We start from the raw sequence: 16,638 nt of genomic DNA, 5'->3' as shown, positions 1-16,638 counted from the left end.
AGGTAATTGTTATTTAATGTTGAAAAATCGAACCCCGCGTGTGTGTGACGCAGCGCGCGAACGCGCTAATGACCGATAAACGATTGCGCATACAATTGCATACACATTCGCGACAAGTTTTCGGCATCAGCCGAGTGTGTGTGTGTGGGTTTGTTGCGCAATGTTGTGCCTGTTTGGCGGTTTTTTTATTCTCGAACTTGGGATTGCTTTTTTTTGGGGGCTCTGTCGATTTCCATGCTAAAAGGTCACTTCTTCTCTGACCATGATGCACCATCGGTGTGTTGCATCATTGATTTGTGTTTTTTGTCCGCGCTTCCAGGCTACCTTGGCCAGACCTCGAGCAAGTTGGCAACAGATGGACTGCATTCGGTCAGAAAAAATAGCGGAGCGATGATGATGGCCAACGTCGGCCTGCACTTGACACTTTGTTTTGCATGGGTTGCATTTTCCACGATAAACAACATACGCGGTATGTCCTCCAGCGCTTGGGCTTGGCCTTTGATGGGTGAGGGGACGGATTTAGCGACAGCTTTTTTTTTAGTGAAGAAGTGTTGTCTTTTTCCCGAAGTTGGAGTTGGGGCAAGGTAATGTAAACAGCAAATACAGTTACAATTACGTTGCAGTTTCTTTGGCTTGCGCCGATTTTAAGTGTTGTGCAATAACGAATTTTAGTCTAATTAATAGCTTCTTCCAAAACCGGCTACATAATGATAACCATAACGTTCCTATCTTTTCCCTCTCTCTCTCTCTCTTCGTCTCATGCTCCTTTGCTGATCTATGTCGCGAATTCGCCAGCCAGTGAAGTGTGAAGGTCATGGCCAGTTGCGGAAAACCCTCCATCCTTGGCGTACCTCCACGAACGAAGACAGCGATGACAAATAATTGACCCCCGGCCGGAGCCACTCCATTTAGCTTTCTGTCACCTCGTTCGATACGTACCACCAGCACCACCACCCCCCGAACACCACTATAATCATCATCATCATCATCGTCGTCGTCGTTGTTGGAGGTATTATCATCGCCATAACCGTAATCGTGGCCATGCTGCTCGGTCAACGCTTTTCTCGGTCGTCCCGGACCGGTTTCAAGCGGCGGCAAAAGCACGACGACCATAGTGCCACAGTGCAGTGAAATTGAACCTTTTGCTTGGCAACCGGTGTGTTAGTGTGTCACGCTGCAAACGCAAACACGGGGGAAACGGTCGGATGGCATAACGTTAACGTTAAGCAAAATTGCAAATGGGTTAGTGGACACACTACTAGCACGCTCGAGAAATGGGAATATGTGGGCCACAGGCATTGGTGGTATTGATTTCTTTGAACACGCCCAATTAAAGGTGTCGCTTCTTAGTTTCAGCACTGTACCGCGTGTTGGAACCGTCTTATCGATCAGGTGCGTTATTTGAATGTCAAGATTCGCATACCAAATGTTGCATCATCTATTTGTGGCACATTATCAAGTGACACGACCACTTGAGGTGGCCGCTGTGAAATTCCGTCTCGTCATAACCAGGCTGTCGGACGAACGCCCATTCACAAATTCCACAGTTATCAGATCTGTCCGGTGAAGGTCGTCCTGTACCCACTATCAGGAGGGCGCATTCTAATAAAAATAAGCCTGCCTCCTCCCTCATATGATCGATTAGAGTGGGTGGGTTTGTCTGGGGAGTGTCTGGGGAGCAGAAATTATGCAACAGAAAGCTTTTTATTAGCATGTTTTGCTTTAATAAAAAAGGGATGATTCTGGAACCTTCAAAAACGAAGATAATTATCTCATGAGCCCAAGAAAAGTAACGCATAAACAACCATCCAACCCAACCAACACCGGGGCACACCGGTTGCATGAAACCTTCCAAGGACATGAGAGATTGCAAGTTTCCTCTCGGATCACGTTGAACACACTTCAGCCACACCGCTCCCGAGAGGGGCACACTCACCTCGGAGGGCGAAAGTCGGCAAATAAAAAGGCAAACAGAAATGTCGCCACTTTTCCGTTTCCTTCATCTAGCAGGTGGGTGGAGTTGGTTGGTTGGTTGTGCGCTACATAATCGCTCGACATACCGCCGGAAAACGTGACTTTTTATTCACCCTTGGGTTGCAGCACCCAACAAAGGGGACCAAACGCTTTCCCCCCTTTCGTAACGACCTTTGTACGCGTACGACAAATTCGTTAAACATGGCTTGGTGTGGAAAACCGTTTGGATGTCTTCTCACCCGCTCTCCCCCCCGTCAAAACGATATGGAATTGTTAATTAGCACTTACACACACACACACACACGGAGCGGCAACATGTGGCAAGGATGACTTAATGGAGTCGATTTGTTCGACCAGTGGTTCATCATTCCCTCCTCTTTCAGCGCTCAGCCGCGCTCACTGACTGGTGACGGCCTCGGTCAAGGATACACGGAACGTTGCTGCGCCGGCCGGTTTCGAAGGACGCATCCCATCAACGGTCGTTGGCTTCCATCGGCGCACCCCGGTTGGTCAGGTTGTGCGGCCGAACCGAACGCGGAAATACGATCGGGCGCTTTCTGCTTCGATTGGCTTATGTGCTGGGAGCGTCCGGTGCTCGCTTGTACGGTTTCGGTCCAGTTTTATGAGAGCGTGTGAATGCTGGGGGAGGGGAGGGCCCCAGTCGGTTGCGTAAGATTAGCAGCCCGGATTGATGGGTTTCTGAGCGGGCTTGGGATTAGAGAAGCGTAAAAGTGGATGAAAGAATTAAATAAATTAATAATGACTATCGATCGGAGCGAAGTTGAAGTAGAGGAAGGATCCATTTTTTTGCTGAAAATTAATATTAATTGATTTGTTCCTCTTGTTCCAGCTGCCGGTCCTTAATGAACACACTCATTTATTGATATTAATGGTGAACCACTAGTAGCTCCAACTCCTGAAGATGCCATCAGTCACCTAATAAAAGAACGTATCGTAGTACTGCTCATCGGGAAACTCTTGCAGCGAGACGCTCCGGTCCTGAATTCGCTTCTCGGCCTGCTTCACCACCAGCCCCAGCAGGTAGCTGTGTGGTCTCATCAGCTTCTGAAAGCTGGCCCGCTCCAACCGATACACCTCGCACACCTCCAGCGCCACCACACTGACCGTCCGCTGTGCATCAGTCCGGAACAGCGCAATGGCACCAAAGTTGGCCCCATCGATCAGATGGCCCAGCTCCACACCGTCCTGCGTGTAGACGGCGGCCGTACCCATCGCCAGAAAGAACATCGTATCAGCCGCACTGCCCACCGCCAGTATCGTATCATTCTCCAGGTACAGCTCGAACCGCAGCTGATCGGCAATGTCCTGCAGCACGTACGCCGGCAGATCGTGGAACACGTCCGACCGCGTTAGGAACGGCTCGAACGCAATCTCCATCAGCACCGTGCGCCGCAAGTTGTCCGACGCTTGCATTCGGATGGGCCGCACGTCAAAGTAGTGCATCCGGTAGTGGCAGGCAAAGTGGCGACTCATCTTCCGGCGGAGCGACTCACTCAGCCGCATCCTCCCGCAGAAGGCATCGATCTCGTTCAGTATCTCGTCGTACTGGGTTTCGCTTGCGTCCGCCGTGATGATGGTGCGGATCAGGAGCAGCAGGATGTAGGTGGACCAGATCCAGCCACCGAGCAGGAGCAGCGACTGGGTCCACTCGTGCAGGAAGTGCCGGGAGACGGACAGGGAGTGTCCACCCTGCACACTGATCTTGAACGTGATCATCAGCGCGCGCAGATAGCGATAGGTGACGGACACGTTGTGCTCCACGTCGTCCAACAGTGCCGCCATGAACTCGGCACAGATGGACATCTTCGGCAGGTGCTGCTGGAGGTATGCTCTAAGGTCGCTGAGCGTTGGCAGGCGGTTTCGGTGCGTGATCGGGTAGTGGTAGGCATCGCGCTGCTGATCGTGACTCCACAGCACATCGACCAGGAAGTTGGCCTCGAACGCATTATCCCCCAGCAGGGACAGGGTGAGCAGCGGCACAATGTATAGCAGACAGGAGGTCCAGTGCAGCACGTACAGCGTGTCCATGATGGGCTCCAGCAACCGGATCTGCTTTTCCGAAAGCCCAAACAAGCTCCGTGCGACGATTGCAAAGTACCAGTTGATCGACCGGAAGCGCCAAACGCAGAGCAGGTACAGGTAGATCACCAGGCAAAGGTAGATCGTGACCGCATCCTGGTAAAAGGCACGCACCAGCTCATCCAGCAGCAGTACGTACGGTACGAACAGCAACATCCGGTTGACCACGTTCCACCAGCGCATTCGATAGCGTACGATTCGGGACGGTTCCAGCACCACCTCGCCCTGGCTAACGTATCCGGTGATCAGCTTCAGGGCAAACTCCATCCCCAACATCGCACACAGCACGCAGTCAAAGAGCTGAATTCCGCTGAGGACGCCGTAGGAAAGGTGCGGCGCGAACGCAAACGCAAAGGCAAGTGTGACGAGATGCAGCGTCAGTACGAAGTACATGACCATCTCCCAGCACTTGCGGAAGCTGCTGAACGGGTGCACAATGAAGGGCGGCAGTTCGCGCACGAGTCGCTCATTTTCGGCCGCAATCTTCGTCCGACTGCGATAGTAGATGCGCGTTTCGGGATGATCCGGCGAGATGAGCAGCAGGGTGCGCAGGTGGCGAAGTAGCCGGCCGGCTAAGGTGGTGCCGGGAAGGATGGGAGGTAGATGGGTCACGGAATCACCCAGCCGTAGCACTCCCGGCAGAGAGCAGCGATGTCCTTTGAAAGACATCGCACGGCTGGACGACTTTTTCCACGGACTTTTCACTTCAAGAAGGCGTTAGCTCCATCACACTTCATGGATATCTTCGATCAATGCACGTCGCTGAACGTCGTTGAGGCTTGACACTTGGGGTGCATTTTGGGGCGAATATCGAACTGTCAAACGAATTGCAAACCCGTGCACTGTTGCGCCTCACCTATTTCCAGCAATCATCAGCCCTATTAACGAGTATGATTATCCGCCGCAGGAAATCCCAGAAGTGAACCTCCCTACTGACGCGTTTGGTGAAAAAGTTTTTCGCTTGGTGAAAATTGAAATAAAACAAACCTCCACCCAACTGGCACCTGTGCGCTACACCTACCAGCTCCTATGCGAACGAGGACGTCCGCTTGCTTGCTGGTGTCACGTTCCTTGCCGAGTGGCACATGTTCCGGCGTTGCGAAGAGGAAGTCCCCCCCCTTCTCCTGCTCCAGTTGGGACATTACGAAAAGCAGACCTGCCATTTTGCCGTTTGGTGGCGGTGGGGTTTGAACTTCCCGGCCTGGTCTGCAAGCCTACGTCAGCGCGCGCTCGTCACGTTACTGTGCCAGGTGAGTGGAAAACTTTTCGAGCCGCGACCGTCTCATGTACGGTACGGTTCTCTTTTTTCCCGCTTTTTCCCATAGCCAGGGACGAGGCTTTTCACGAGGCGACAAATTCGTTGTGCAACGGTTTTTTTGTTTTTGCAGACTAGCGTAACCTTTTCCATCGGGCGCTATTTCAACCCAGACGCCAATACCAATTGCAAATGACAAGTACGGCCGACTTGGATGAGCGGACGGTCCGGGCAGTGTTTTGCTAGACCAGGTGGGAGGAAGGGTATCAGCTTCAGCGGTTAGTAACAATTATTGAGTGGTTCAAATCGATGCAAAGTAGAGACACATTACTGGACTTGCTTCACGAATCAAATTGATTTCGATTAGTGTTTGTCCAGCAACCGAAAATTATATAACCTTTGGGGCGTCTTTTCACATGTACGCTCCTCCCATCGTTCACCCGATCCGGACATATGCTAATTGGCTGGGGTGTTGATGTGCCTTTGGGCCAGGTCATTGCCAGTCGAGATGGAGAAAGAGATCATGCATTCAGCACAGTCAATGTTAAAACGCAGACCTACCGGAGGAGAGGGAAAAGCAAAAAAGGATCGTCAAGCCTGAAGAAAAGTGTAGAGCCGCTGAGGCCTTTGCCCGACAGTGTCATTCCAGCCAATCCAGCCACCCCATAGATGACGACGGTACAAGGTGACGGACATGTAGGGGCAGACGTATGCTGGTGGTGGTGGTTACGTTAGTTACGAAACACCGTCGCGAGGGTTTTACACTTCTTCAGGGTCGCGCGAAACAGCTGGACAAACGCTCGATGTCGCGGCTCGGGGAAGTCACTGACCGGAAATTGATTACCCGAATCGGTTGCGAATATCGTTCTTCGAAGCAGAAAGAGAGAAAAAGAGAGAGAGAGAGAGACAGAGAGAGGGAGAGGGAGAGAGGTCAGCGTTCGAACGCGCTGATGGACCGTGACCGTACAGGCGGAACAGAAAGGAGAATGAATATTTGAAATGTTTCAGCGTTGATCGTGTGGGATAGGATGCCGTTTTTGAATTTGATCGTTATGTCATGATCGTAACCGATTTTCAATTCAAATTTTGAAAGTCCTTAAATTGGAGAATCATTTTACGATGTTTCGCTATGACCATGTCTACCGCCAGCAACACACGCACACCATGTTACCTTGCCAACAGGCTAATACAGTCGCGTACATTCATCATAGCAACCAAGCCTAGGGTAGCAGCGTCCCTGTTTATACAGTCCCTTCTTTCGAGTAACAAAATTTAAGCCGCAGGAACTCTAAATACAAATGAGTGAACTCGTGGAATATAATCCCGTGGAAGAGGTACAGCATGAGGAGCATATTCATCATCGATGTCATCCGTTGGTAAGAGCACTTGAGTTCATTATTTGGTGCCTAAAACAGATACAATCCCATGTTCTCGTGTATTTGCAGCACCTATCCTGGGTGTCTGGATTCAATCCACGGGTGTCGCTGCTGAACGTCAGTACGTCTCGTGACCGAAAGGAGCTTGTGCTGGCATCGGGGAATGCGCTGCTCTTCTACTGCTATGACGGGGAACGAGAGAAGATAACGCCAGTGATTGGGCATGTGAGTTCATGGTCTGGAGGAACATTTCGGAATATCTGTTCTACAATTCCATGTAAAATTGTAGAAAAATGTTGTCAATATGATTGGATGTGACGAAAGCGGGCGCTTTGTGGTTAGTTCCGACTGTTCCTACTGCATCAATGTGTGGGATAGACAAGCTGGTGGAGGAGAAAGTCATCATCATCCGATTGCGATCAGGACAATTTTTGAGCCTTTCAAAGCAAATGGTGACATTGGAGCAGTTTCACTGAGCTGCGATGGAAAATACCTGCTGGCAGGGGGTGGAATACCCAATGAGCAGGGCAGTCAGCTGAAGCTATGGTCCTGGACGGTTGGAAATGATTTCTCTGATGGTAGGAACTGCTTTGTACTCCAGAGCAACCCGTAAGAATGACCTGTTGTAATGTTTTGTAGATTCTATCACGCTTCCCACTCGCTTGGGACGCATCAAGGCCATCCATTTCTGTCCGGACCGTGGACGTCGCAACCAGTTTGTCGTAACACTGGACAGCGGAGTCGTGTTCGGTGCGTGGGATTGCAAGGAACAGAAGCTGTCCATCCAAGTCCCGAAACGGCACGGTTTTCAGGACTACAACGACACCGTGTTTGTGGAGCGTACGGATCGGGCAGTATCGGTGACGGGGGCAGGTATGGCTGTGCTGTGGAGCAACGATCGGAAGTTTTCCGACGCACAGGAAGGGGGCGTACAGCGGAAGGAATTCCTCAAGTATCTGCACCTGAAGTACGCTTCGATCAATGTGGTACGATCGTGTGACGAGAAGATCGTTACCGGAGATGATGATGGCGAGATTCGCTTCTATGACAACTCCATGAAGATATTGTACTGGTTTAAGCAGGAAGATCTGGAACCGATAAGGACACTTTCGTTTGAGCTAGTGGAAACACGCCGATGGAAGCAACCGGCTGAACCGATCGAAGGAGATGATCAAACGCCGAAAGAAGGTAACCACTGAAAGGCATCTGGAAGTGTAACTGCTTAATCGCTTAACAATTTTTCAAAGAATCAACCGAAAAGAAGGTGGTAGTGAACATTGAGGATATCGCACCGAAGGATGTTTCGTTTGATGCACGGCCGGTAATTGTACGCGGGTTTGTGTCGGCAACCAAGTCGGGCAAAATCTACGACATCGACATAGTGTACAACAAGATACAGGAGTTGTTTCTACAGTCACCCAGTATCATTACAGCCTTCGACGTTCATTCGGCAAGGTATGGCTATCTCTTGGAATTATAGAACCCCTCACAAGCTGTCCGTTTCATTGCTCAGATCCGAACTTTGCACTTGCGACGGCAATGGACGGTTCGTTGTGTATGATTTAAAAACGAAATCGATGAGACTAGCGCTCGATGTACCGATCCAGCGGACTCGTCGAGGCAGAATCACCACCCTTGCCTATTCTCCCTGTGGTAAGCAGTTAGTGTGAAGAAGTGTGCGCAATGAATGTAACTTTTTCTTTTTCTGCTTCCTACCAGGAACATTTATGGCCGGTGGTGCTGAAAATGGGTTCCTTTGGATGGTGGAACCTAATCTGATGATACTTGCCGGCAGCAGTCCGCTGCAGTTTACCAGTGAAAAGATCCGCTTGGTGTTGTTTTCTCTAGACAGCAAACATTTGGTTTGTGTGGTAAGAGTTTCTCCTATGCAGCGGAATGTTTGAACTGTACATTCATCTGCCCTTTCCTCTTAAGGATGAAAGCAATACAATCACACTTCTGCATCGCGAAAAGGACGATTGGCAAGTGATGGGAAACTGCGCTACTCATAGGCTGGTAGATCTGGCGTTCCTTAGTGCCACTGATTTTGTGTCCATCGGTGAGGATCGGGTATGTAGAACTTGTAGGAAGCTTCTTTTACCCAACACCAACTCTACTCGGATCTTCGTTCCCGTCAATATAGTACATGGTACAGTACACCATAAACACCGATGAGATGTTACAACTCGAAGCTGTTTCCATCGTCAAAAGGAGAAGGATTGAACAGTCCGCCTATCCGACAGCACTACTCGTTTTACCCGGTGGTAGTCAGATTCTGGTTGCCAATGATCAACTAAAGTTCAAGATGTTCCATGGCAGATCCTTCGAGATATTGCACACCTTTTTGGCCCCCTTTCACGATGGTCCAGCACGTTGTCTCAGGGTAACGATGGCATCAAATGCAGAGTATGGTGCACCATTTGACAAATACTGTTGTTCTAATTCTAGCAACTTCCTGGCGAAGATTACTTCCTGTTCATTACAAACAATAACATCTACGTACATCACCTTCCGATCGACGGAAATCCGTTCAAATATCTGGCAGTTCGAGGACATCCAAAACGATTGAAAGGACTGCAAGTTGCTTGGACGGTACGATGTGCCTTCACTTTCGGGGAAGGCGATCACGCGGTTAGCATGTGGAAGATTAACACTAGGTTCGACAAAACAAACCGTGTGTTCCGTCAAGGAAGTACGTTTCTGTAGCAAGCATTACTACTTTCCATCTTTCTAGTCCCCTGTTTGATAATTTAAAGCATGCTGGAACGGGCCTTGATCCTTTCTGTACGCTTCTTCCGGGTGGAAAGAGAGGTTGCTATGTGCGCGAGATTTTGAGCCTGTTTTTCTACAACCAAATCTCACCGAAGAATAGCGACGGCGATGCGGAGCTTACAGTAAGTCGATTCGTGTTGTTTGTGAGTTGTCTGTTCTTGTTTTAGCATGTACCTTCTTTCTCAGCTCAGAGACGCCATGAATGTACAGGATGTGCCGAACTATCTGCGTAGCATTGGGTTCCACATGTCCGAGTACGAGGTAAGAGTCGGTAGGCATAGTATCCTGAGCTCTGAAATAAGGAAGATCATTTTGAATGTTAATGCAGGAACAGAACCTTTGCAAAGAGATGGAGCTTACCGGTACGTACTTTCTGACCTTTGAGGAGGTGTTGAAGCTTTTCCTCAACCATCGCACAGCTGCTGGTGGTCCACCAACTTCTGAAGATGTTCGAACAGCCGTCACTTATGTTGGCGCCACTACATCATCCGGTAAAGTAGATCTGGTACGGTTAATCACGCTGCTGGCGAGTATGGGTGAGCCAATGGAGCCGAAAACAACCGAGGCGTACTGCAGAATACTTTTCCCCGCCGCCTTTGAAGCGAACGAACAGGATGGCAGTCCAGCACCGGAGTGTGGCACTGGCGAAGATTGCACTAACTACATCGCCATCGACGAGTTTGCCGATAGGCTTTGCTGAACTGTCTTTGGGATGGACAAAGAAGGACACACCGTACGGGGAGCATTCGTTTTGCGTCAATCTTTATTAATCTTTATTCAATGTCAATTGTCAATTGTATACATGTTTTGTGTTCGCTCTTAAAGGTCCTACATAACAATAAGGAAGGCTTAACACTATGATACCCTAGCTCCTAGGAAGAAAGATTGTTGATGAGTATCGGAGTCAGATAGGGATTTGACGAATGAAAGATCATCGCTTGATTTCGATGTCAAGGTCCATCGGCTACAAAAAGAAAGGAAGAACTAGTGGCACTTGAGAAAGATGGGTCACAATCCACGGAACGGAGACCATCATCATTGGTTGCGCGTTGTTTCTACGGGATAGATGATGACGACGATGATGCTTTGGAATGGAATGGCAGAATATGGCCCGATCGAGCAAATGTCCCGTCGGGTTGTTAACAGTGATCTTTGCACACTATCGTCATCGCTGTGGGAAGGACATTGCATGAAGCTACTATACCGATTCGTGACTACTACAGTAGGTGACCGCTAACTGGATGTGTTTTAACTGGAGTGCTTTTTAACTGGAGGTTCGCTAACTGGAGTTACTCTCAGTTAACGAACACTTAAACGTCAAAACATGAAACACCCGGAATCTCATGAAGAGAAATTTATTGCAAATGTGCATTTTTCAAGCAAATTTAGGGTCTTTTGCCTACGTTTGCTATTAATTTATGTTATTACACGAATTACTATACTTTATATCAACATAAATGAAAAAAAAGTTTGGTATGTTTATTCCAGTCAACGCCAATCAAAACAATCCATCCATAGAAACGTCACTCCAGTTAGCGAACATTGTTCGTTAACTGGAGCTTGTTTACCTCTCAGTTAGCGGTCACCTACTGTATATAGATATATCGCTGCGCATCGTGAGAGTGTAAATCTATTCATCTTTCCCCTAAATCTTGTTAACCCTATATCCTAGCTCCTAGTTTTGAGAATGTGGCTGTGTTTGTCAGAGTCTCTGGTGAGCATCTAAATCCCTGTTGTTTCCCGAACCGCTCCGAATGTGCGCACACTCTAAACATGCCGCGTGAAGGTATGCATGTTTGGTGCTCTCGGATCGATCCGGGGAAGAAGACCGGATCGTGCAGCTCAACCGGAGACACTGACCGATTTAGCTTACTGAGTAAAATCACAAATATTCCTTTCATTTCCATATACTATTTACCTTTACTTCTCTTTCTTATTATGGGCATTTAATCCCTCTCAGCTGATACAGTAGTATTATGCTGCTTTGTTGTTGATGTTTGTTTCTCCCAGTTTCTCCAATATGCCTAGTTTATAAATTCATGCTCTTCGTTTGTTTCACACCTCTGTTTTGGTCCACCTGGTTCAAAAACAGGGGACAGTTTCTTATGACTTGCTAGTGTTTGTTTGCTTGTTTGTTTTGTTATCATTCTTTTAAACATAAAACTCTTATACTCTACCGAGTTTCATTCAGATAGTGCATATTATGTGTATCAAAATATATAGATATATATATATGAAAAAGTAATCCTCAACCCTACTCCACAATAAAGCTTGCTTACATGTCTACATACACTTGCGGTAGTATCTATCACTTACTTCGTTTGCTTAGGATATCTAAACACTGTACTCACAATAAGGTTGCGCCGCACAATGTTTGGGGGGCAGCTGATCGGGATACACGGATCCATTTAAATTGGTTGTGCAATATTTGTTTGTGTTTCTTCTTCAATAACAACAACGGCAAGTTTACAGCCTTTCGTTTCGCTTCTTTCGAGCGGCCTGGAGTCCGCTAGTCGCATCTTCTCGCACCGCATCTTCTTCACGTTCGCGTGTTTCGCTAGTTGCGCATTGATAAGGCTACGGCACTACAAAAGCACTGTTTGTATTCGGCGTTCGCGTTCATTTTCATCACGTCGTTGACTTTGAGTAACTCAACGAGATCACAAGTTAATTTTAGTAACAGTGGATCCAGTTAGATCCTTTTCCTTTCATTGTTCAAGCAGCGCGCCACTTGCCACGTTCACTTTCATCGTTCTTACAACGCCGTACACACAGCTCGTGCATTTTGGATTACGCGGTTTGCTTTTGGATTCATTTCCATCATTTGGTTTCCATCTCTGCTCGGTATTATTTATTTTCTCCTACTGAACACGTTACATTCCCTTTACGATTTTGTTTCCTCTTCACAGTCTGAATCGAGCAAATTCCCTAGTTTCACGCATGATGTAAATTCAATTATCTAGCACTAGCTAAATGGGTCTTACACTAGCGAGTGTTCTGCGCATCCTTTACCGATCCTGTCCGAATTTCATAGAACGCTAAACGTTAACAATTTACACATTAATGGTTCGACAAATTGTACCACTTTCTGCAGGCAACACGATTGCCCCATTCGACCGATACAGACCGAAAAACATTAGCTTTTAAATTGGTAAGGGGAAAAATAAATGATAAAATCAAATTGAGTTATGCCAAAATAAGAAGCAAAGAAATGGGAATTAAATGTAACGAAAAGCGAAAAGGTTCAAATTTTGCAAGCAAGAAAGAGTTTGTTTTTTTTTTCGAAAGAGATAGCAAGAAATAAAAAAAAGGAAAAAAATAAATTAAGCTACAAATGTAAACAAATAAGAAAAGAAAATTTTACTGTGAAAAGGAATGCGAAACTGGAGGATGAAAAGTATGGCGGAAAGTGGGGAAAGGGTGTGTGTACATGGGATACAGATATTCGGTCCTCTATCACGCCCTCTCACCACACTAAATGACTTTGATTTTGGTTTGGTGCCACGGTTTCGATCACATGAATTGAAAATGGTCACACACACACACACATTGGTCATTGGTTTGCTATGCTGTTTTAGGCATGATGCCCCCGCCCTGCGAATAGCTTTGGGATAGATGATCTGCTACAACTTACTAAAGCAGCATTTAGAGCATTTTGGAGGAGGTGAGGAAGCTGGTGGTACTTAACAAGTAAACGTGAGTGGTGACTCTGGAACACACAGCCTTCCAACTGCCGTCGGGTTCGAATGAAAGGCACGATAACAAAACAAACGGTTACACAACTAGGTAATATTCAATTTGAAGGCGTTTTGCAAAGCAGCTGGTCTGGTGGCGCTAGTCTGGCTAGTAGTCCTTCGTCTTGCTGCTGTCTCGTATTCCCCTTCGTTTGGAGATGAGGTTGGTGGTGCGCTTCTTGTGCGAGTAGGAACGTAGCTTGCGGTCGGAGGTGCACGTCTCGAGGGACGTTGCAGAGGAACGCGTCTTACGGACGACAGTTGCAGCAACTGAAACAACGATAAGGAGGCGAGAACGTTAGGGATGGATGCAAACCGACCTGTATATTTTATACCAACATTTCGAAGACTAAATGTGTTTTTAATCAATTTCATTTGATGTTCAAGTTAAGTTTTCATGCGTCCCTACCTGGAGTGAGAGATTGCTGTTCGATTGATTTCAGCAGTTTCGCCTGTTCCTTCAGCTTTCTCATCAGGACCTCGTTCTTCTGCCGCTCCATGCTCAGCTCCAAACACAGCTGCGCCTTCGTTTTGGAATCGATCGGTGATAGTACCCTATTTTTAAAGAAGAAAAATACCATGTTAGCCCTTTTTCAACAATAAAGAGCCTCCCATCCTGCAACGCGAGCAAACTTACGGATGATTGAAAATGGTCGTAGACGAGGGACGCTTCTCCGGATTCGGGTGCATCATCTGCTTGATCAGATCGTTAAAATCCTTCCCAATGTTGGGCAGGTCGGGAAACTGGCCACTGCGCAGCTGATGCCAGCCGGTCCCATTCTTTGGCAGTGGACCACCGCCCGCCGCCTCGTACAGCGTAATGCCCAGCGAAAAGATGTCACCCTTCGCTAGGTTGCTGTAGTCTTCCTGCAGTATCTCGTTCGGCAGATAGCGACAGTCGCCCTCCTCCACCTGCGGATCGTTGATCGAGGTGACGTGCCCCAGATCGCCGATCTTGTACGTCACCAGAAACTCGTTCTCCAGATCATCGTACACGTCCTCGAATCCATCGTCCGGACAGTCCAGCGGTACCGCAGTAGAGGCAGCACCGTGCAGCGGCGTGCCCGAACGAAGCGGCGTCTTCGAGAGGAAAATGTTGCCAGCCTTCAGATCCATGTGCACCAGATCGTTCGAGTGGATGTACTTGAGCCCTTCGGCAATGTGCAGCAGCAGGGTGCGCAGTTCCGACTCCTTCAGGCAGCGTTCCTGCAGCACCGTCTGCAGACTGCCACCGTTGCAGTACTCGTTCTGGATCAGCATGTGGTTGTTCTCGGCCCAGGCCGAATAGTAGCGGACGACGTTGTCGTGCTTGCCCAGCACGGCATGAGCGTACACCTCGTTGAGGGCCGTCTTCTCGAACGAGCTGCCTGCTACCGGCCGAATGCTCTTCTTGATCGCGTAGATACAGCCGTCCAGCCGGTTCAGGCACTGGTACACCTGCCCGAACTCGCCCGTACCGAGCAACGATAGCTGGATGAACTCCTTCTCGTACCGGGAGATGTTGGAGTCCTGCAGGGCGAGCCGTTTCGGGGCCTGCCGGAAATCGCCGTACTCGTCCTCCACCATGTTGAACGCCTTGAGCGTGTGGTTGGTGGTGGAATCGTTCGGCTGCTTCAGGGCAAACGGAGTGGGCGGCCCGCTGAACGGCAGCCGACACTTGTTGAGCCGGTTGCTAGGAAACATGGTCGGGAAGTTGTGACTGCGGATCGTGTTAGCAGTGCCAGTGCCGCCGTGGCCCAGCATTGCCTTCGCGCTTTCGGGGCCCTCCTGCCGGGTACGCTTCTTCGTTCGCATGAACATGGCCGGTGGCGTGAACGGGTTTACGTTGGCCGGAGGTAGTCCCACGTCGTATCGTCGATGCAGCGGAACCGGTTTCGGTTTGTCGGTTGCAAAAATCGGCAACCCTCCGTCCATTGGTTGTGCCAGCAGATCAGCTTGTTCTGCGCCGGACGATGCCGACGGGAAGAGGGTCGTGCCCGGGCCAAACACTTGCCGGCGGAACATTGTGTTGGTAGACTTTTGCAGGATGGTTTTCGGAGTGGCTGGCGTATCGAACAGCCGCAGGGCCTGCACCTTCCTGTACGGTGGCGACAGGGATGGTTGGTTTCTGTTCTGCTGTTGCTGGTGCTGCTCGGCCGCCGAGTTGTGCATCGGTTCCGGCGAGTTGCCGAAGGTCAGCTTCCGTGGCATGACCGTCGACGAACGCTGCGGCGATGAGTTGATTTCGACGCTCGAATTCATGTCCGGCGAGGAATCGATGCCGCTGCTTTCCGTATGAATCTCCATGTGTTACGACGACCTTTGCGATCCGTAGTTCGCCACTGTTCACCTTTCACAAACTGCGTGCGTCGCAAAATAAACGGGCCTAAACTAGAACGTATTCACTGTAGCTGGGGTGCGAATTCCTCCGCAGGCACAATACATAGCACAGATGACGCGTACCTAACGGGCAACCAAAACACAGCAGCTGGCAGGCAGGTGGGTGACGCAGTCGCAATTCGTTTGAGTTTTCTTCACTTCAACAGTTAACTTTTCACTCGTAACACAACGTAACAGATAAATGGCACTTAATTGCTAGATTTTGTAACGCTCACAACAGAAAAAACGGAATGAATTAACAAACAACACACAATGTACAAGCAATCATTAAAAAGCCGTTTGCGGGTTTGAACGAGGTAGAAAAAATGATGCGTTTAGAGAGCGGTGCTCGACGGCTTCGGATGGATGCGTTCCGAGAATGAACTGCTCCGCTCCGGATCGAAACGTTCCCAAGCAACAATTTTAGTTCGTTGGTGAGGTGAATAAAATTTGTGGATTGGAAAAAAGATTTCTTGAAAGCAAACCAATACCAACATAAAATATTCATCTAATATTTATATTGGTTTAGAGAATCATCAGAGGGCCGATTTTATTGAAAGCTCAGAACTGAACGATTTTCTAAATACTTATGCTTTATAATGCAAAATTAAATAAAAGAATATACAATTCACTTGGAATACTTGATTTTATAACAATGACCTCTGTAGAATCCAATTCATCATTTGATAGACTAATCTTTCAATTATTTACTTAAGATTTAGAATAATTCTGCAACAGAAATTGAAAATGTAATTATATTCTAAAACAATCGCTAAAAATCTGTGCCACTTTGACAGCTGTCAAATTCAAGGCCAAATAAAACTGCAACCGAATCGAACAAAACTAAAGATATTGTTGAATATTTACAATACAAATTAAAAATTACACAATTGGTGTGTTGCAAAGTAGGTTTTGTTGAAAAGTTAAAAATTAAAATTTAAACAACATTATTGGAAGAAGATTGTCAATGAAAAAAGGTATTTTTTTGGTGGACTTATCGAGTAATTTGATCAAAGGGTCTATAAGAAAAAAAATGTTTATAACAATTTTGAACACTGCAACGGTTCGT

At 48.1% G+C, this 16,638-nt stretch overlaps 3 protein-coding genes across 3 annotated transcripts; 1 reads left to right on the top strand and 2 right to left on the bottom strand.

The window, feature by feature from the left end:
* Positions 1-2,818: 2,818 nt before the first annotated feature.
* Positions 2,819-4,813, bottom strand: LOC120901566. Its single transcript, XM_040309603.1, has one exon. It carries the CDS (start codon positions 4,741-4,743, stop codon positions 2,911-2,913), a length of 1,833 nt encoding a protein of 610 aa, XP_040165537.1. The 5' UTR covers positions 4,744-4,813; the 3' UTR covers positions 2,819-2,910.
* Positions 4,789-10,238, top strand: LOC120901564 (cilia- and flagella-associated protein 251-like). The gene is made up of 14 exons (XM_040309600.1): positions 4,789-5,324; positions 5,463-6,705; positions 6,775-6,930; positions 6,995-7,283; positions 7,345-7,893; positions 7,953-8,160; positions 8,219-8,358; positions 8,425-8,576; positions 8,641-8,775; positions 8,849-9,088; positions 9,154-9,362; positions 9,440-9,599; positions 9,664-9,738; positions 9,806-10,238. Exons 2-14 carry the CDS (start codon positions 6,628-6,630, stop codon positions 10,175-10,177), a joined length of 2,763 nt encoding a protein of 920 aa, XP_040165534.1. The 5' UTR covers positions 4,789-5,324; positions 5,463-6,627; the 3' UTR covers positions 10,178-10,238.
* On the bottom strand, positions 10,223-15,888 carry LOC120901565 (wee1-like protein kinase). Its single transcript, XM_040309602.1, has 3 exons — positions 13,849-15,888; positions 13,621-13,766; positions 10,223-13,481 (listed from the first exon to the last, which is right to left on the bottom strand). Exons 1-3 carry the CDS (start codon positions 15,495-15,497, stop codon positions 13,321-13,323), a joined length of 1,956 nt encoding a protein of 651 aa, XP_040165536.1. The 5' UTR covers positions 15,498-15,888; the 3' UTR covers positions 10,223-13,320.
* Positions 15,889-16,638: the final 750 nt, after the last annotated feature.

Source organism: Anopheles arabiensis, chromosome 3 (genome assembly GCF_016920715.1).
Source record: "Anopheles arabiensis isolate DONGOLA chromosome 3, AaraD3, whole genome shotgun sequence".
Taxonomy (NCBI): domain Eukaryota; kingdom Metazoa; phylum Arthropoda; class Insecta; order Diptera; family Culicidae; genus Anopheles; species Anopheles arabiensis.
The sequence above is the reverse complement of the archived record's forward strand: the minus strand, read 5'-3'. Positions and strand labels throughout refer to the sequence as shown.